This window comes from Haliotis rufescens, unplaced genomic scaffold (assembly GCF_023055435.1).
Source record: "Haliotis rufescens isolate VD_foot unplaced genomic scaffold, xgHalRufe1.0.p SCAF_4, whole genome shotgun sequence".
NCBI lineage: Eukaryota > Metazoa > Mollusca > Gastropoda > Lepetellida > Haliotidae > Haliotis > Haliotis rufescens.
The window spans coordinates 31,758,374-31,780,718 of record NW_025964112.1 but is presented as its reverse complement, the minus strand read 5'-3'; the positions used below and the strand labels follow the sequence as shown (position 1 = coordinate 31,780,718).

Genomic DNA, 22,345 nt, shown 5'->3' with positions numbered 1-22,345 from the left:
TTAAGACCATCCATACAGACTTCACTTGTGAAAGTCAACTTTATTCACAGACATGGAACAGATTACTACCATGTATTATTTGTGGCTGCTCGGTACCCATTCACTGACAGCATTATGCCAACTGTTGGAAGTTGCCAGTCCCTCCCGTCAGTATACTACACAACACTTTGGCAAACTATGAGTATTACACTCAAATCAAATTCAGTTAACACAAATGTCACCAACACTAAAGTCATATTGCACATAGAAAACAAAAATCTCAGTGTCTGAATGATCTTCAATTCCAAACCTAGAAGGTTATATGAAGGTCAATTTCTGGAATTCCTGTATCACAGATATGCTGGTCACTGTCACTACTGATGCTGGAGATGGTGATTGTCAACCTTACACTGACCATCCACAGCAATAAATACTAACACTGTACTGCTAACACAAACTGTTTCCAGAATAATCATGTGTCAACAAAGCTCTACATCGGGGCTAGTCCTGAGCTGTAGGTCTAGTGCAACACATCCACACATGACCACTAACTTCTTGGCTTGGATTGCACCATCAGGTGGCTTCCTCACTGTACAGATCAACTGGAGGCCTGCAAGCTCTCTGTACATAACATCTGAGTCTATCTACCTCACTATAGGGTACATCTACCTCACTGTACAGGGCAACAGGAGGCCTGCAAGCTCTCTGTACACAACATCCGAGTCCATCTACCTCACGGTACAGGGCAAATGGAGGCCTGCAAGCTCTCTGTACATAACATCTGAGTCCATCTACCTCACTATAGGGTACATCTACCTCACTGTACAGGGCAACAGGAGGCCTGCAAGCTCTCTGTACACAACATCTGAGTCCATCTACCTCACTATAGGGTACATCTACCACACGGTACAGGGCAACTGGAGCCCTGGAAGCTCTCCGTACACAACATCCAGGTCCATCTACCACACGGTACAGGGCAACTGGAGCCCTGCAAGCTCTCCGTACACAACATCTGAGTCCATCTACCTCACTGTACAGGGCAACTGGAGGCCTGCAAGCTCTCTGTACACAACATCTGAGTCCATCTACCGCACGGTACAGGGCAACTGGAGGCCTGCAAGCTCTCTGTACATAACATCTGAGTCCATCTACCTCACTATAGGGTACATCTACCTCACTGTACAGGGCAACTGGAGGCCTGCAAGCTCTCTGTACACAACATCTGAGTCCATCTACCTCACTGTACAGGGCAACTGGAGGCCTGCAAGCTCTCTGTACACAACATCCGAGTCCATCTACCTCACTGTACAGGGCAACTGGAGCCCTGCAAGCTCTCTGTACACAACATCCGAGTCCATCTACCTCATGGTACAGGGCAACTGGAGCCCTTCAAGCTCTCTGTACACAACATCTGAGTCTGTCCGACTCGCTGTGATAGCACCAATATGAAACCTGGAGTTGGAGACGTCTCACGTGACACAGTAATGGAGAAACATGAGCACCAGAAGACAGCCAGGGGCCAGGCTGGAGAGAGGGGATGCAAAGTTGAGCACAGATAAAGACAGCTGCATGGCGGTCATGTTGTCCACTGCTACCTCCTTGTTACAATAGGACTCTGTGCAGCATGATACACATTCCTGAAACATGCAATACTCTTACTGAAGTAACAACCACGCATATTTGTATTTTAATACGCCTGCAAACAAATAGCCTGCCTATTACAAAAAATATGATGTTTATTTTAACTTACACTGCTTTTACCTAGAATAATATCTGTGATATGATATCAAATACTTGATACACAAAGTAATCCATGCTAAAATGGGTAGCCTTACACCCTATATATTGAAGGGGGGTTGCAATCCTATGATAAACAGAACAGGTAATTACAGTGATGACAGTCAACTACAGTTGACACATTTCACACCCAAGGCAAAGTAGTTGGGTGAAGCTCCCACGTTGAAACACACAACCTTTGTTGAAGATACTTAATGGTTAATGGGAAAGTTCAAATTTGATACTGACAAAAGGACATCCATGTTATTGATCCGGTAGTGAACTGATGGTTACAAGAAACTGCATCTGTACATAGAGACAGTAGCCTCCAGCTATATTTTCACAGTGACATAGGATACCAAGAGGCACAGCTGAGTAAGTGGCCCAACATCCAGAGCCCACACCACACTGGGGGCAGAAAATGCTATGATTTACATTCGATCATCATCCCTGGTATGGCCTCCTATTACCCACCATATTTTGTTTTAGGAGGTAACAGTATCATCTCAACCTCATTGAAGTCACAAGTAATTTGATGGTCATTTCTAGTGTTGTGACATTGAAATTGGACTACAAATGTGTACAGGGGATATATCACAAGAGATATACACCGGATTAGCCACATGGTCAATGATGCTGGTACATTTACATCAGATCATCTTACAACTTACATTTCCATCTTAAGCTTTTCATGGATCTCTCAGATGAATAATGATTGATATGTTCACACAATTTAATATTGATATATCCCTTGACTAGTTTTACCTTGAGTGACCGATTATCTGTTGCCCGGCAGCCAACATGTGTCTTGCTGCACTGGGAGGGTGCAACACATCCCTTGTTGACCAAGACACTGGAGCCTGACGCTGACTCGAACCTGTGGACAGTCCTGCACACTGTTTGCTCTGTAACGCAGCAAAACTTGCATTATTAACACACTGCAGAGCTTGAGGAGTACTTTGTTTTAGTGTAAGGTATCCATATACATAAGATCTTGTCACTGAGAAAATCAAAATGAGAATATTATCCAATACCGAGGGTTTTAGGAAGGATAAGGGCCCTAATAAAAGGCCTACTGGATATGTCAAATGTTAACGTTGTGAAAAACTTTAAAATATTGGTATGAAAAGAGCCATTTTTCTTTCTTACACTTGCAAGTTTTGGACATGGCCACAAACAAACAAAGATGGCTAAAATGAGGCAGATCATGATTACGTCAAATGAAAAGTATGGGTAAGTCTGAACCAAGATGACATTTTTACCATGTTTCTTTTGTTCCTGATGCTGCGGGCCAAAATGGGCCCTTATCAACCTGAGGAAACATCGAATGGTAGATGACTAATTGTGCTCCAGACTAAACCCTACCCTCATTTGAACCAGACCCTAACAAGCCTAAGGAATTTGCTAGTGTCATGGAGAGATGATCATAGGTATTATAGTTACTCTAGAGGTTAACCCTACCCTCATTTGAACCTGGGAAACACAAAAAATACATTTCAAACATTTCTGAATTAATTATTATTGAAATACCATCAGTAAGTACATACAAATCAAGAGAAATAAAATATCCTTTAATGATACATGCAATGCACTGGATGCATTTCTTTGGGTGGGGTTAGAGAAAACATTGGTTTACAGGTTCTGTTCATCCTTTATTTATGAAATGTGAAAAATAAATGTGAAAAGTACTTTTTTATGTACCAACCACATACCATTATACATTTACGTTTAATACAAGTTAAACTAGACTTGACAAGCTGACCTAACACTACTCACATAGAAATATAATATAAAAAAATCAAATATGAAATGTATTTATTATTTTATTTTTTTCCTGCCAACCAACTAGGAATATTTATACTAAAAAATATTAAAAAGCCTTGCCTAATCAGTAAAAGGTGACATGGTGTATCATTCATCTGGATATTTACGGAATCATGACAAAATATACATTTGCATTGTACATGCACTGCAAATACTGCAAATATTTCGTTATTTTGAATTTAAAAGGGGTGGATGGCAAATCTGACAGCATGAACGTGTACTTCTTTAGATACAAATGTAGCATAAGGATCTGAACTGTTTCCATGTTATGATCCAGGATCTAAGTTTCCAGAGGCATCTCTGGACCCCGGGGTGAATTCTATTGGCATAAATGTATTATTCTCTTCATAACAAACAAATGTATACAATGTATCTGTTTATTTCATGTTGTATGTTGTGGTCAAGGTTCTAACTCCTTGTGAAGGGCCAGTCCTGGTAGCATATGTGTATTTGTCTTGTTATAGTAGAAGACGTTGTTTAAAGCAATAACGCCAAATTACCCCTATTTCACTCCCGCCCCTCAGCCCCTTTTGGGGGTCAGCCCCTCCATCTGTACAACTTTGAATCCTCACCACCGGAGAATGCTTCCAAACATATATGGTCAATATCTATCCTTAGTTCCAGAGAAAAAGTCGCTTAAAGTAATATAGCAAAAAATACCCCTATTTGGCCCCGCCCCTCAGCCCTTTGTTGGACGATGGATGGCACTGTATGGCATAAGCTCACCTTGGTCCTTCGGACCTGGTGAGTTAATAATATAATGCATGCGAAATGATAAGTCAAATGCAACCATATTGTAGTCTCACCAGCAGGGCACTTGATGTCTGGGGCCCATCCATTGCACTCGCCGTTAGTTGTCATGTTGGGGCAGGTCCAGCATGTGATCACTGCAGAGAAATAGTTCTGGTATCAGACAATCAAAAGCAAGTTTCATCAAATTGGTATTACAGAGCGAGTTTAGTATCATATTTATTACTCTTCGCTTAAAAGTTCATTGATTGAACTATGGGAATTCCTGTCAAATGTCAAAGGTCAAATGTATGAATAGAATATCTTACTATGGTGTGCAAATACCAAGACATCAACATGATCTACATCAAAATTTTAATTAAGATTAACAGAATACTTCAACCTAGAACACATTAAAAGTTGACATGTATAAATTCAATACCACACAAAGGCCTCCCTTTAGAATTCAGGACCACAAAGTTTACAAAACATGTCACAATACCCTATGATGTAATTTGTGAAGCTACACTAGCGAAACAAAGCCCTGTGACGTCAGCCTAGCAAAAGGGCTGCTGCTTATGGGATCATCGAGTGTGCAGAATCATCACTCCTCCCAGTGATCTATCATCTCCTGCACAATGTCTTTGATTAAGCCCAGCAATGTTTTCAATATTTGCTATTCCAGCAGTATATAACCATGCGCTTTGGTATTAAACAATGTGTAATTCAGCTGTTAGTTTATTTAACGGGTGATCTCTTCACAGATGAGTAATAAGTACATTTATTACACATTATCTATTAACATCACTTGCAGGACTATTTTTGGCATCAAGCACTGTTCAACTGTACTCTGCAACGTCTGCTGGAGTCTTGTGTTGGCACTTGCCTGTGAACTCGCAAACTAATGTTTGAAATAGGGTATACAGACTCTCACTTTTGCATTATTGTAGTGCAAGCATCGCGGCATTAAGTTAAAAGAATCATTTATAAACAAAGTATTATTTTGAAAGCATTCCTCGCTTGACCTTGAACTTTGTGTTGTATATGAGAGTGGCGACCCTTGGACCAATTTCGACAATAGTTAAAAATGTCGTCATGCCAACCGATACAATCTTGTGTTGTGAACCTTTCATGCTCTTTTGTGTACCGGTACTTGTTGCAATTACAACCAATATCTTTACATATATATATCTCCAAGCAAAACTCAAAAAAATAGCGAACGTGACATAACTCGACTCGCAAGCTCCACTCGCCTACACAGAACTGAGTTTGAAACTAGATTTTGTTGCATGCAAATATTTCTAACATTGTGATGTTTGTGTATACACATATAGTATTTTTTTGCGGGCTCTATATTATTGCGGTATTGGCAAATCTCGCAATGCACAGCCACTGTCGACTGTTTACTTATGCAAATCTAAGCACGATATTTCATCGCTTGATTGAATACAGGACTCGTTGACAGTCTTGCTTGACAAGGGTATAAGGATCTATACCAAAACATCGCTTTTTACAGTATTAAAGAAGTTGTTATCCATAAAATTGTGTCTACCTTGTCCGTCAACTTCTAAGTAATGCCTATCAATGTTTCTGGACTGTTTTTGAAGTGGAATACCCCCGACATCAATTCAAAATTGATTGCACAAAAACAACAACATTTGTTTAGACGAAGTCCCTTGACCCAAACTAGGTCGTATGCATACTGATTATGGACAATCCAAAACAAGAAGTGATGTAAACCACATAATCCACACATATCACACCACAAAATAGCCATATCGTGATAAAATAGAGTTGTCCACCCATTAGTTGCTAATGACAGGTACCCTGTTTACCAAACACAGTGAGGACAATCAGCATCGATCAATCCTAATTGATGTGTCACAAAAAAAGAAAAGAAACGTATGACACATTTAACAGGTTAGTAATTGTGCACCATTACGATCCATCATAAATTCACTACCATGATAATATAGTGTACCATCCCACATGCTATCATGAACATGGTGTTACTTCATTTCTTTCAAGAAAGCTGGGCACTTTGTTGCCAGGTAGCACCTTGAGAGAATCATCAGCTACGAATGTTGTATTTATATGCCACCGTGACACCAATAACGTCTTTTTTCTACATTGAATTTCGATAGTGTGCGAAGTCAAAGAGAGAAATAAATAAATTACTACACTCATCCTTGGTATCTAATGGGGACTTCTTTAGTAATGTATATATAAGCTACAGTCTACTGTAATCTACATCCATCAAGTACAATAACTAGAGTCTAATGCATGAGCCTGCTTGGGGTGTGAAGCACAATCACCTAGGGTGCAGTAACCAACCAATCACCATTCAAGTCACCTATTTTGACAAGTATGAGGCAGAAGGATCTATTCTGTCCAAATTTACCTACAAGGTACATATTTCTGTAACATGTCAACAGATACTTACAGTCTACTGTTATCTGTGTGTCAGCCTGCACAACCAGATCCTTAGAATACACCACCACACACATCACCACAACCATCCACTCTTGTAGACACGCCATACTGGCAGACAGCAAAGTATAGAAACAGTCACTCTGACATCAGGTATCACAAAAACCTGCTGGAGAAATATCTCTGTGGAAGTTCCTATGTGTAGTCTGTGATGCTGTGCTTGATGGAGCAGATGTGGAACAGCCTGTAGATGAGGTCCACAGATGGCAGACTGGGGTAGTGTGTGTCCTCCAGGTACACATTCACCTGTAGCACAGTAAACACAAAATCACTATGGTCATTCAAAATCAGCTATTTAGAGATATACACTTACATCATTTTACACAGTGAATCAGATATGTCAGTTTATGCTAACCAGCCAAGCAAGACAGCAATGACACTTCTGTAAATACTATTTAACAAAATGGGATCAAATCAAGGAAGTTAAAACCCTGTGTCTAACATGTCAGATACACCTAACATTGACTGGACCTTCCCAAATGATGCCAGCATGAGAGTCCACAATCAACTCCCTTAACAGCAGAGAGGGAAAGGCCGCTGCCGAGATATGATCCTTGGTCCAGTGACCATGTGATGACTCACAACTTCGCTGCTGCTCTGCCTTATCGATCAAACCAATCTAGAAAATACCCAATGATGCAGTGGTTACCAGGCTTCAGTGAGCTCAGTCTAGCATCAGTGCAAATTACACATCTAACTCTACCTCACATAATCACTGCAATAATTACATTCTTTCTTAACTAATGGTCCTCATCACTGCTATATAATTCTGACAGAACATATTTACAAAAGACAGCTCAATATAGGAGAAAAATCAATATTTTCAGGATGAAATGTGTGTAGGACTGAGGCAGCTATGGAATAAATGAATCACCCTGGGCACAAGGTACCAGGGCTTTCACTGTTACCACAGTGGGTTAACGGAACATTTACAAGTACCTAACTGCTCAAAGGAAACTATGAACTGTTAACATGCCCTGAAAGTTAATCCACTGGTAATTACTGCAGAAGATGTCTACATACCAATAAGTACAAACATAGAATTGGTGACTGGGATAGACTTCTGTTTAATGCACATGATTGTGGCTGCCTGACTCAATCACTCTTGACAGGTAGCTAGACAATGCTTGTATCAACAAAACATCTCATCATGTTCACCAAAACTGTCGGCATATATTTAACAAAAAGTAAATACTTTTACAAGGCCAAGTATTGCTATTGGCAACAGTGAACAGAGTAGCACTGTTACATCACTGCGTTGTACTTTCATCGCGTGGCATCACAGTACGTACACTATCATGTTAAGAATAAAATGTCACTATATGCTAGAAATTGAGGGAAATATGTAATGCACATTTTAACCATTGGTCCCCCAAATTAGCACATCATAAATAATATTATGATGATTTCTTACAGATGAATGTTTAGACTATATGCGGTTAACATATTCTAAAAAAGGTTAAACATTATTGATTATACTTATATTAGTAGTGGGACGATGCACCGATGCATCACAATTTTTCACTTCTCGATACAAGTATTGATCACAATCGCACACAAAGTAAAAAGAAGGAGGATTAGGGAGGGGGCCAAGAGACTTTGTACACTAAAGTTCACACCTGACAAACTTGTAATGAGTTTATTCATTGAGTGAAATAGAACCCTACTATCTAAGTGAAGGGCATCATGCGAACAAGCAATAAATCTATGCCCTTCATGCAAAAGCATCTGTCATGTGATCCACATGCTGTGCCGACACCTTCCCTGATACTTATTAACTTGGGCTGACGTCATGAAACTTGAAACATCTCCAACAACATTACATTGGATTTGAGGCAAAAATAAACTTCTTTTTCTTTTCTTTTTTTGTACAGGTTGCACATGGTTACATATACACTGTAGTTACAAAGATAATATAGATCTTTAACATGATGTTAGATGATAAATAGGTAGTGACACAATGACCAGAAATTACAATAAGTTAAACTGAGTGATTTATTTCCCTGGTGAATAACCTGTTGCCCTTTGATGTACCTGTGCATGTACCTTTGCATCAACATGACCTCTACACATGCACCCCACATTGAGGTACGTATATGCTGGGACTATACAGACCAATACTTTATCACTGATGGGGTATGAAAGTCATCACACTTGGATGGAAACACATTCACTGCATATCTGGATACAACACAATATATGTAAACTGCAATTTAGAGTGCATTACATTCATTTAGATTGCAGACAAATAATATTAAAAAAACAGGAGAGCCCACCTTAAATGTCACTGTGTCCAATCTCCAGTAAGTTTGGTATCACTCTAAGCTTTTCCCTCCCCATATAGGCAGTGAGAGTAGCACTGATTCCTCCCCATCCAATCAGGGTGGGGGACAGCACCCCTCCATTGTCCTTGAGCAGGAAGTACTTGCACAAATGTTTGACTTGTTAAAACAACAGTAGCATCAGACAGGATCATCAACAAGTATATGCTCATACACCTGGCAGCCATTCAGGACACAGCAGGGCATACAAATATTATAATGTAACACAATTAATGAAAAGATGAATAAACAATGTGTGAATTTCAATTGTAGCAACTGCTCAGAGTGGTTTCCTATGGTGTTGTCAAGGTTGCTATGATTGTATTGAATTTGAAGAAGTTACTTCTGTACAATACATTGTCATAAGTTATATAACCAAACCAAATATATTCTACTCAAAAGTCTGCTGAAACAAAACTTAATCAACAAAACTTGATATTCATATGGTATGTTAGGAACATACAGAATAAAGTTAAAGTGCACCTATGAATATATTAAAATGCCATGTAAGACAATTTATACAGGTGCCAACCTCAATTTGAAGCAACAAGGAATAGCTAGGTACTTGACATCTAAAATTAACCATTTGGGTTTAAAATAAATCATCTTTAGCATTATTTCTTATTACCCAAACCCTCAAAAACAGTAAATCTTCCCATCTGGGATAAAACAAGTGATTACTACTTGATTGTTACATTGGCTGCATATGTGACAATGACTGCATAACGAAATCAGTATCCAGTTCAAATTACAAGTGATGTTTTGTTGGATAAAATTTTTGCAATAGTAATCACTGCATGGTCTGGTCAAATTTGATTTAAAATATTGTTATGATTCAATTTGACAAAATTGTAATGGCTGGAATCTCTGAATTAAAAGTGTGGAGCAAGGAAAGGCATGAACCAGAAAGTAGTGAGATGAAGAAGATACTGTAAACCTGTTATATCAGGCAAATATTCGTAGACATATGTATTTTGAAAGAATGATCTTGACTCCAAACAAGCCAACCAGAGAGTTGCTAATCCATAATGGTGCTAACCACTATAGTCAGTCCTCTGCCTCTTGAAATAGAACCACGAAATATTGCGATGATTAATTAACGAAGATAGCTAAATGTGTGCTAAACTTATAAAGTGAAAATAATCCATTCCAGTGATAAGGAATATTACTTACAGTAAAAACAAAAATTACAAAGTTAGCTATTCAAGAAATGTCCATTTTGCTAGTGATAAACATCATCAAGTTTTACAATCTGACAGAGAATTGGCATTCAGGTGACTCCGTCGAGAAGTGATTCGGCAGAGATGCAGCAGTCGTCCAATGAAATTAGTTACACTGCTGCTGATCACAAGTGACAATTGCAGAAGAGTTGCTTCCCTTCCAAAGTGAAATTGATTGATATTTTAGTGTCGTCAGTGATTTCAAGAATAGAGTGTGAGTTATGTTTAACGCTGCTTTTAACAGTATTCCAGTTATATCACGGCGTGTCAGCTTAGTGTGGGAGGAAAGCCCGAAGTGATGCAGGTCTTAGACGTTTACCACTTTGGTGAAACCCACGAGCATGGGTATGGTGCTAACCGGGGTTCGAACCCACAATCATAGGTTTCTGGTATGCCTTAGGGACGCAACACTGCACAGCAAATTGCAATGCCTTTGACAACTGGGCCACCCGTATATTTAAAGAATAGAAATTCCAGAAGTTATAATGATAACACATAGCAAAACCCTTCAAAATGTTTTAGTGAAGGAGGTGGACAAATTAGCTGATGACAGACTGCACTGGTTGAGCAGGCAGTTCTCTTTGTTTGACCCTAATTACTTCCAATCACAACCAGCAGAGTGCATCATAAACACTGTCTATACCTATCTAAGGGCACCAGCCTAACCCAATTACAGGCAATTGCTCAGGTAAATATGTGCTATTGTAGCGTGCTCTGAATGGGATAGGTCTTGTTAGTAGATGAAAGTGCTGTATAAACACACCATCTGCGGTGATAAGATACATGGTGGCTGGAAAACAGTCTTGAGAAACACTGAGCACACACATTACCTACATGTCACAATAAGCACCACTTAACATCAAAGCAAGGGGAAGAGCTGGAAGTATGTGTCACAGTAACATACCATTCCAGCATAAACACAAGTATTCCCTGCTTCTGTTCAGACCCAACACACCATTCAGTAGCACATAAAGGTTGAAGGTGCATCCCACCTACTGACATAGTAACTCATATGCAGATATGTTTCTCATGTTCAAAGGCCTAATGATGGTTGTGACAAACATTGATAGACATTTAAGGTTCTTCAGTTGCTCGGTATGGCCTTTCTGAACCTTAGGAAGCCTGTTTTCAAATGGGAAGTAATTTTGTTGTTGCTAAATACAACAAATTCAGCCTTTTCAATAAAACATCACTATAAAAAATTGTGTTTTGCTAAGAAAACTAGCAATTGGCAATTCAAACAAGACAAGAGCACAAAGTCATTGATATCCCCTGTAATGGCAAATACTTGTCATGGATAAATATATGAAACTTCCCAAACTATCAAAAGGCACCAGTTCACCACTAGACCTATCTATATGATGCATGGTGTTGAAATATTGAACGGTTTTCAATCTCTGGAAACAAGCACTACAGCCAGTTTCAGTCTAAATCAAAGTTGTTGCAATGGGAACTTGAAAATTTTATTTTTTTTAAATCACAAACTATTACACGGCACCAGTTCACCACTAGACCTTTCAATGTGCCATGTTTGGTGATGAAATCTGGTAAGTGTTTTCAACACCTGCTTCGGAAACAACATCTTGCACAGATTGACAGACATTTCCATTTTAATATCCCCTGCAAAACACATTGTGGGGTATAAAAATGATCAAGTTATGGTGGGGTTTAAGAACTCACTTTGGTACTTCACAAATGGATGTCAATGCTGGTTCTTAATTGACATTTTCAATTATGAAAGGTCTACAATTACCACAGGTGTTAAAGTGTTGTGTTACCCTCTCACTTCACAATACCTTGCAATACAGGTTCATTGAGAACTGGGCAGCATATCAATCTCATTAAAATCAGACCTTAGTTCTCGCTACCGCTAAACAAAGATCTGAAGACATCCCATTAGGGGTCACGTCAGAACGACCTTTCATCCGACCAATCAGAGCGCCGCTTACCAGATTATGAAAGTGACAGTCGGAATGTGATTTCTAATCATGCAACCTCGAAAACTTTATTCCGAACGATAGTTACGGGTTTAACAACTGAATCCTTACAATCTAGCCCATTTATTAGCCATTCCAGAATTTTCTTTTGTTCGGGTTTTATATTTGTAATCGAGAATTTGTCAAAATATGTTTCGAAGCGTAGTCGCCAGTTTGAAATTAGTGCCTTAAAGCTCGAGAAAGCTGCCTTCTGATTGGTCATCCCATTGGTCGGTCAAAGTTCGTGCAAGGTCGGTCTGACGTGACCTGTAATGGGATGTCCTCAGATCTTTGTTTAGCGGTAGTAAGAACTAAGATCTGATTTTAATGAGATTGGGCAGCATATAGTTGTGACTACCATGACTGAACTACACAAATGTCAAGTGCACTGGCTGATGGAAAGAAGATATAAGTATTATCATTTAACCATAGTTTTATTCTATGAATCTGGATCAGTAAACAAGCTAAGAAGACTTCTGTTAAAATAGCTCTCCAGTACAAGTTATATTCATGAAGGCATTATACAAAACAATACATGATGATTAACTAAAGCTCAGTTCGCATGCACAACCTTTACTCACGTACGCAAAACTGCACGTGTATTTTGGCACACGTGAGTAAAAGCAAAATTACACATGTATTTTGGCACTCATGAGTAAAAGCAAAATTACACGTGTATTTTGGCACACGTGAGTAAAAGCAAAATTACACGTGTATTTTGGCACTCATGAGTAAAAGCAAAATTACACGTGTATTTTGGCACACGTGCGTAAAAGCAAAATTACACGTGTATTTTGGCACACGTGAGTAAAAGCAAAATTACACGTGTATTTTGGCACTCATGAGTAAAAGCAAAATTACACATGTATTTTGGCACACATGAGTAAAAGCAAAATTACACATGTATTTTGGCACTCATGAGTAAAAGCAAAATTTCACATGTATTTCGGCACACGTGAGTAAAAGCAAAATTACACGTGAACTTTGGCACTCATGAGTAAAAGCAAAATTACACATGTATTTTGGCACTCATGAGTAAAAGCAAAATTACACGTGTACTTTGGCACACGTGAGTAAAAGCAAAATTACACGTGTACTTTGGCACTCATGAGTAAAAGCAAAATTACACATGTACTTTGGCACTCATGAGTAAAAGCAAAATTACACGTGTACTTTGGCACTCATGAGTAAAAGCAAAATTACACATGTATTTTGGCACACGTGAGTAAAAGCAAAATTACACGTGTACTTTGGCACTCATGAGTAAAAGCAAAATTACACATGTATTTTGGCACTCATGAGTAAAAGCAAAATTACACGTGTATTTTGGCACACGTGAGTAAAAGCAAAATTACACGTGTATTTTGGCACACGTGAGTAAAAGCAAAACTACTATGTGTTCGCAAAGTTTTAGTCAAGTGTTGTATATTGAGGGTAGTAAATGCAAAAGCATCATATGATGGCAAGTATTCAACATGGAAAGACTAATTTCACATCACAGAAGATAAAGGAGACAATTTCCTTGTCAGCATGGTTTGACAACAATAATATAAATGGTCTTACCTAAAGACAAATCTGTATGGAAGATTGACAGAGATACGGCTTGGTAGGAAGGTATGCACCATAATGATATTGACAATGAATGGTATGCTAATTTGCGTATGCACAAGTCTGTGAGAAGGTCAAGGATCACCAGAAACAGTGACAACTGGGTAAGAGAACCAACACCATTAGAGAAAAGCTTGGCATCTACAGTGGAACACAGAACTGTGGGAAAACATTTTGGTGTTGGCATAACTACAGTGTTGTATAGTATATATGTGTGTGAAGTCTGTAGTGAACATCTCATGGATGACAACGATAAAATATTGTGTGCTGTATTGTCACAAGAAAATCCCGAAGCACTGGTGCACCGATGTATCGGTTCACCCCTAAAAGCAAGTGGTCATGAACAACAGTAAGTATTAAGACACACATGTTAACATCTCTGCATGAAACTGCTGAAGCCACTGAGAACATGCCACTGATCAAAATGCCATACCAGTATATCATCCACACTATTAGTGAGAAAAAAACCAAAATGACTTATTCATTTTTCTCAAATCAGATCATATGCAAAGATATGATCCAATAACAAAAGGTTAATCTTAGGGCTATTGAACTGATTGTGGTTGTGCCTTGCTTGTGTCCAGATTAACTCAGAATACATCCTACCCTCTACTCCATATGGTTGACTCTGGCAATGTCAATCCCCTTTCAAGACATGCTTACCAGTTGTTCATTGGACTTTAGAACGTGCTTACCCGTAGCTCAATGGACTAGTGCTCTGGTACAGGCAGTGCCCTTTTAGGACGTGCTCAGCAATATTTACTAAAAACATTCCAACAGCCATACCTTGGTTTAGCCACCATTAGAGGGTTTTGATAATGTCACAACATAAAATTCCTCATCATAGCTTTGCAAGTATCACCAGCGATGTTGGTATAACAATGAATACACAGGTATGAAGTAATTACACAATCTCAACACTCACATCCTCTTGGCCTCAATCCACACACGGGAGACCACAACAAGCCTTTCATTAAGCAATAGGAGAATATGTGAAAGCAGTCAACAGAGCTACATGCTCCAGTCACATTGAGTCCAAGTTGAGAGAAGGATCCTTCAAGTTGACAAACAAATCAGTGTCAACTTCTGCTCCATTAAAGCTAGTACAACAAGGGATGTTAATTCCTGACTGCATCTTATAAGGGGTGTAGCAGTACACAAAGGCACGTAAGGTAATTCACACCTGGCCTAGATGGCAATACCTTGGTAGCTTACCTCAACCAAAACAGCCTTAAGCTTTAAATCCAAGAAGACACCCCAGTCTCCATCAGAAGCACTATTTCTGATATCTGCACATTTGAATCTCATTGAAAATCAACTTATGAACTGTGACATCAATGTCAAACTTAGGCAGTTAAGGATGGCACAAGTGATTGAGGTGAATACCCCTGGATTTCAGGACAGAATTGTTTAACTTCTCCTGCATGTTATAAAACCATTATAGAGTGGAATGCCTTTGCTTATCAGTGGATTTATTAGTGGAAAGTTGTAAATCACCAGCTTTGGAGTAGAAAAGTACATCAGCCAGCTGATAGGCTAATTCCATATTCACTTCAAATATTGACAAACTGCTTGGTCATACATTGTCTGGACCACTCACAAGTTTATGATGGCATCACTACAGAATTTATAGTCTCACATGACCCAATCTACAGTGGGTAACCTGGCACAAGAACAGCTCAAACAACAATTGTCATGGCTTGTTGGACAACGCTGTTACCTATCTTACAGTACTGTAAGTCCTGTCTTGTTCATACTTACTAACATAAAAAAACGACAGAGCATGAAAAAATATTTGACTTATTATTGTTGTTGGAATATATATCCTGCTTGCCATATTGTTCTTGCCAAGTGCTCTAGTGTTGGGTCATATCTATGTCATTAACTTGTTTTTTGTATATTAAACAAAATATTGTATATATGAACATATATTTTTTCAGTTTGTTTTCATGTATAAATGAATAAACTGCTGCAAAACAGTTTCAGTAAGTTGTTCAATAAGTATCTTTTAATCTGTTATTTACTTAAAAAGTGATGATTTCGTCTGAGACTGAATGGACTAAAAGCTGTGTGTCCACCCATACCTACCTCCCTCCACACCCGAAGTACAGTGCTACCATCTCGGTGTGTCCACCCACACTTACCTCCCTCCACACCCCAAGTACAGTGCTACCATCTCGGTGTGTCCACCCATACCTACTAGGGCTGCAACGATGCAGGAAGGTAACGATACGATATGTATCTCGATATTCTCAGTTCATGCTCTGCCTACCTAACACGATCTACGATGTACGCTTCTGAGTTTGAAAAAGGATTAGAATATTGTAAAAAAAATATTATCGAAGGTCATGCCCTTTTGAAAAAAAACACATCGTATCCCTTCAGCAAATTCAGGTGAATAAACAGGCATTACAAACCTGGTCAATAAAAATATGAAATTTGATATAAAACATCACCAAACACGATGATTTACCATTAACATTCTATTTCCTGCTCTCCAGGGCATTGTTTTATATGCAGAGATTAAGATTATCGTGTGTATTGTCTGGTAAACTAAGCCGGAAATAGCAACCAGCTGTACACACGTTTTCTCCCAATCTTCCAGTGATTCAGTTAAAACGTACCCAGTGATATAACTTCAAAGAATTTGGATGCAATGGTCGGAAGAAATTGTATCTGAAATTATTGTTTTATCAGGAATAACATATTTCAATATTGTTGAAATCTGACAATCGTGTATCGTATCTTTGGTCGAGTATCGCGATGCATCTGAATATCCGTGTATATCGTTTCACCCTAAATACCTACCTCCCTCCACACCTGAAGTACAGTGCTACCATCTCAGTTGTCCACCCACACTTACCTCCCTCCACTCCCGAAGTACATTGCTACCATCTCGGTGTGTCCACCCACACTTACTTCCCTCCACTCCCGAAGTACAGTGCTACCATCTCGGTGTGTCCACCCACACTTACCTCCCTCCACTCCCGAAGTACATTGCTACCATCTCGGTGTGTCCACCCACACTTACTTCCCTCCACTCCCGAAGTACAGTGCTACCATCTCGGTGTGTCCACCCACACTTACCTCCCTCCACACCCCAAGTACAGTGCTACCATCTCGGTGTGTCCACCCACACTTACCTCCCTCCACACCCCAAGTACAGTGCTACCATCTCGGTGTGTCCATCCACACCTACCTCCATCCACTCCCGAAGTACATTGCTACAATCTCGGTGTGTCCACCCACGAAGTAAAGTGCTACCATTAAGGTGTGTCCAACCACACTTACCTCCCTCCACACCCAAAGTACAGTGCTACCATCTCAGTTGTCCACCCATATCTTACAATGGAGATAGAGTTAAGATAGTGGTACTGAACTTTTCATTTGGCTGTCTCTTCATTATGAGTATGTTTGCAACGGAAACATGAGAAACTTGTTTCAAAGCACACATGATACATCTTGAGAGACAGCCACCCTTGAGACTTGCACCTCCTGCCTAATGACAGAGAGGGTAAGATCCTTCTCCCGCAGCCAGTGTTGTTGCTACAGGGACACCTAACCCATCATTACCCTTCGACACATACAAGGTGAGCAAGGAACCACTCAAACCCTTAAGCTACCAATTTTCAATTTGAAAAAAACATGGATAATCCATGAGAAAGATATTTTACACCAGTGTGGATTAATGTGATCCCCAGTTGATCCCACCTGCCTGCTGCCTTCACATGACCTCTTGTTAACTGGGGCGGAGGGTACCCCTTGGGTGCTATTACCACAACTATCAACAAAATGAGCTTCAGCTACACCTTAATTCACTCCTTATGTGTACTATATATATTATACAGCCACGCTTGTAGCACAAGTGACTCCACTCCAGCTTGATAGATATAAGAATCTACATCAAAATGTTGCTGAATAAACCAGAAGTTGTTATCCATAAAGTTTATGTTTTTCTTACTTACTCACCAACTTCTAGAATGCGTCATATATTACATAAATATTTCAGATTCATACAAATCACAGTAGTACCATAAGCATGACAGGCAGCACTGACACACCACAATGGAAGCAGAACACATGATTTTGCATATAGTGCTTAAAAAGCAAATTGTTTAGAATACTTGAATTGCAGCACAATACAAACTGTTTATCGCTTTATTCAGCCATGATTCTTTTTGCTTGGACTGTTTAGACTGTCATGCAACATACAGCTGAAAAAGGATTCTCATAATTCCTTAAAATATTACTACTAATGAATTAAGCCATACTATACTAACAAAATAAAGGAGACCACCTGTGTTAAACGACAACAAGATTTCTTTCAAGAAACATTGAATTTGTAAACTGGGTATTGATTCTTTTTACGCTAACTATGGATAGAACTTTTTCTTTCTTAAAACAAAACTTAGTTAGTGAGTGAGTGAGTGAGTGAAGGAAATCTGTGGTGAGATTTATGTGCATGCTACGATGGCTGAAGTTTGTTACAGGATTCAAACAGACATACAGAAACCACAGAACTAAAGATCAAAGTGTCTAAATAGCAACATCGCATGGCATGTATTGTTATTAAGTATCAGAATAACTCATGAACATTTCCTGAAGATTTAAAGCCTACTTATATTATCTACTTAATAATTGATTTGGAATTACCAAAAAGCAGCAATCAAAGATTGGTCATCAGCACCAAACAGCCAAGGAACTGAAAAAAAGACATTTGCCCCCTAAATTATAATAGTGATAAATCCAGTTGCTCCATGTTTGCAGAGTTGTTTGGAGAGTCCTTCAGCTTTGTATGCAAGTGTGACACACACTCACTTACTGGTACTGGTGTACCCGGAATTGTTTTTCTTAAATAATTCATATGAACAGAAGTTCTTATTTCATCCAATTCAAACCGTGATAATTTATTTGTTCTGACGCTGATTGTGTCACATTGTTCCAGTTGTTTGTATTGACAGCAGGGAACATCCTGATGAGTCAATCCTTCATTACAGCTCTACAGTGGACTGCAGTGGGCCTTGTCAAGAGTTCCACTTGGTTGTTATCGGCTGATGACAATTTGTTCTCTACCTATAGTCTTCTAAGTGATGATAAAAACAGCTGAAGACTGCAGTTGTTCCTCCCTTGAGCAGCTACTCTGGGTGGTGTATAACTCCACTGTGCATGGAGGCTCATGCAAGGCAAACACAAACAACACTTGACCATGTTCCGCAAATACTGGCTCCCTTCCACTTGTACATGTCTTAAATCTTCTGTCTACTAGAACACAACAGCCTTGCTTAGAATAATGCTCAATTATTAGAAACGTAACAAAACAGAAGGTATGTAATGATACACATGTCAGTATATGTACATGGGTACAGTGACTGGATTACTTGAGAGGACATTCTTCCCTCTATCTGGCAGCTCAGGACTGTCCATTTTCATGTCACAGGTCTACAGCCGAGTTCTATGTTACTAGAATGTCAGCCATTTCGGAAGTTCTATTTAGCTTGAATCAGCAGTTGTCATACAGAATGTACTGAAATCATTTTAATTTCTAAAAAGAAAAATGGTTAAGTGGGATAACTTATATGTTTGTAAATTACTAATTACTGTATACAGAAGAAAATGTGTTTCACATTTGGATTTACTGAGTAGATGTGCTTTGATTAAAAATATAGAGAGGGTTGTATAAAACAGAAACAGATTAAGTTTCATAATAGTTGCAATGGCCACCATCTTCATAAGATATATATGTGATGAAGGCATAAGAGATGAAGCATTACTCCTCTGAATTGGTGCTAAATTTGTGAGACTATGAATACCTTGCTTGTACATGTTTCCCTTGCATTTATATATGCATTAGATACTTCCACATTGTGTATATTGAACAAGAATGTGTAACTATAGGAAAATACAAAACAAGCCACATCTCACTATTTTGGTACTGAATAAAAATGCAACCTATGTTATAATGAATCCATGTGGGATATACTGACTGATACATTAACTATTACATGTTTAATGTTTTATCAGAACTGCAACACTGTTACAATTTTCCAAGCTGTGTATACATCTATTGTCAACTACCAGTGAGTGAGTGAGTGAGTGAGTGAGTGAGTGAGTGAGTGAGCAATATCATGGTGGGGACATCAGGAATGGGACAAGGAACAAGGAATGTGAACCAGATCTTGATATTATCTTTTCACTACTTGTGTGAGAAACCAAACCAAGCACCTTTACATTACATTATAAACTCTCTTAATTCATATCATTTTAAGGAAAAACCAATCCCTCAGAGTGCATGTGACAAAGTGTTATGTATGTCAGCTGGGTTATGGTGTGTAATGCCTGCCAATATCTAACCTGATCATGCTATTAGTGGACTGTCACAGCTATTGTAACTGGGTGATTGATTTGACAGCAGGCTATACAGCTCCACAAGGACTGTGCTGACCGTGCTATGTCAACACTGTCCCACAGCATTAAAACATCTGATACCATCTTAATATGCCACCAGATGAATAAGCCTCAGCCATACTACCTTCCAGACAGGCCAAGGGTTTCATGTGTCCCCAACATAGACTGGCCTCTACCTGGCAGTGTCAATAAACAAGGTGAATGTAGGTGAATTCATAAGGAGTATTGTTAATCTCTCTTCCTGGAACAATATCCTGGATTTGTTAGATCAAATGCCAAACTGCATATGTGGGGTTATACAATGCAGGAGTGAGATGATACTTGGTCGAATGCACTGGTTCAGATCGGAGGTATTAGACTCTGCATTAACTTGTTATATTTGCAAGAGGTGCCAGAGATATAATAAATTAATATAATATGAAAAATGGTTCCTACATCTAATGTAACCTAGGCATTACTGGACAATTAAAAGAGCATATTCAAGTTTGATATAAACGATTTAAACGTCATTTGCGACTCAAACACGGCTTTTGACTTTGGGGTCCTGATGGCTATCAGTGAGTAGTATACCACACAATAATCAGCGAACAGCAACTGTACAGCTTATCAACATATACTGAGTTTTGGTTCGACATGAGTTAAACAGCAATAGTTCCAGTTAATTTATCTGATGATATACACAAACGTTTATTTCCTTAGCTAGCCAAAGCATATATATACAGCATTCTGCCGCCTATGTCTGTACTCTAACATGAACAGGATAAAATGTAAACAAATGAAATGTGTCGTCTGCCGTTCATTTAGCGGTGTTGAAAACAGAACTAAATGTGCATTGCAGTACATATTTTTAATAAACATGTATTACACACAATTAAACCAAGAAATGAGAATGTCAACCATGATATGTAATAGCTTAACAAATAACCGTTTACCTTCGCAAGATTCATCTGCTATAACGGGCGCCAGTTGTGTCGTCTGCAACTAGCGAGAGTATGGCACGAGGCTTTGTCTGCTCGGGCCGGTCTATTTCAACGAGAGGGGGGCCTGTAGCTCGAACTCGCAGCTCAATATGGTCAATGTGGACCAAAGTGGTAAAATGCAATAATAATATATACATGTAACAAATAACAACGAATATCCCCTCACACGCGCGCACGCACGCACACATTCGCATTAGTAAGTGCGGGATCTGAAAAGCGAGGCTTGAACCGCACTGGGGATTAATTTAACTCAAGGTTTCAAAGGCAAATTATGTACCTATATTGATATTTATGCAATTTGATAAAAAAGATTTCAAATAAAAAGGTACCGCGGCATTGCATCAATTATATTATGAAGGTGACAGTATCACAGATGAGATTCACAAATATTAACCTTTTAATGGAATTGGCCCAACAGTAACTATCTAACCTCAAGTCCAGTCCACTGCGGTGAAACTTCACGGCGAGTAGATGTCGTATCACGCCGCAGTCAACGCTAGTCCAGATACATCACTGCAAACCGATGGTTGATGGCATAAACATCGATCCACAATGACGTATCAGCTAGGTCTTACACTGGCGTATGACCCGTGAAGATCCGGGGTTGAATAGCTCTTCAGCAACCCAAGCTTGCCGTAAAACGCGACTATGATTGTCGTAAAAGGCGACTAACGGGATCGGGTGGTTAGGCTCGCTGACTTGGTTGATGGATGTCATCGATCCCACATTGCGAGGATCGATGCTCATGATATCAAAAACTGGATTGTCTGGTCCAGACTCGATTATTTACAGACCGCCGTCATATAGCTGGACTATTGCTGAGTGCGGCGTTAAACAACAAACCAAGCAACTACACTGGGGTACTGGGGCCCTTTCCTGTGCCATTCCTCCCAAGAGGAGATAGCCTCACAGGCTTTAATAAGTATCAGTCATATGCGTGTGTTTTAGCTGGGAAATTTCGTTTATAGATGTACTTAGACAGTGGATCCCTTCCTATGTGTTAAGTTGCAACGTGTAATACTATGCATCACGGGTCG

General features: G+C 39.2%; 1 protein-coding gene across 10 annotated transcripts; it reads right to left on the bottom strand.

Annotated features, from left to right (window-relative positions):
• On the bottom strand, window positions 1-21,354 carry LOC124149532 (ly6/PLAUR domain-containing protein 6-like). 10 transcript variants are annotated; one of them, XR_007218082.1, is made up of 6 exons: window positions 7,270-9,013; window positions 6,752-7,044; window positions 4,386-4,466; window positions 2,521-2,660; window positions 1,006-1,616; window positions 1-795 (listed from the first exon to the last, which is right to left on the bottom strand). XR_007218082.1 is itself a non-coding variant. In XM_046521196.2 (5 exons), exons 2-5 carry the CDS (start codon window positions 6,846-6,848, stop codon window positions 1,449-1,451), a joined length of 486 nt encoding a protein of 161 aa, XP_046377152.1. In that variant the 5' UTR covers window positions 6,849-7,044; window positions 21,261-21,354; the 3' UTR covers window positions 1-1,448. The 10 variants fall into 10 exon arrangements, 3 of the variants coding, with proteins under 3 accessions (XP_046377152.1, XP_046377153.1, XP_046377154.1); XR_006863111.2 differs by having other exon boundaries at window positions 1-858; window positions 1,069-1,616; XR_006863106.2 differs by having other exon boundaries at window positions 1-1,005; window positions 1,153-1,616.
• Between the last annotated feature and the right edge of the window lie 991 nt (window positions 21,355-22,345).

What these genes read in the sequence shown, in the direction of transcription:
- LOC124149532 (XM_046521196.2), bottom strand. Translation starts at nt 6,848, where the DNA reads ATGGCGTGTCTACAAGAGTGGATGGTTGTGGTGATGTGTGTGGTGGTG. An exon ending in CACACAGATAACAGTAGACT is followed by an intron (nt 4,467 to 6,751) that starts GTAAGTATCTGT and finishes ATTTCTCTGCAG; the next exon opens with TGATCACATGCTGGACCTGC. An exon ending in AGACATCAAGTGCCCTGCTG is followed by an intron (nt 2,661 to 4,385) that starts GTGAGACTACAA and finishes GCTGCGTTACAG; the next exon opens with AGCAAACAGTGTGCAGGACT.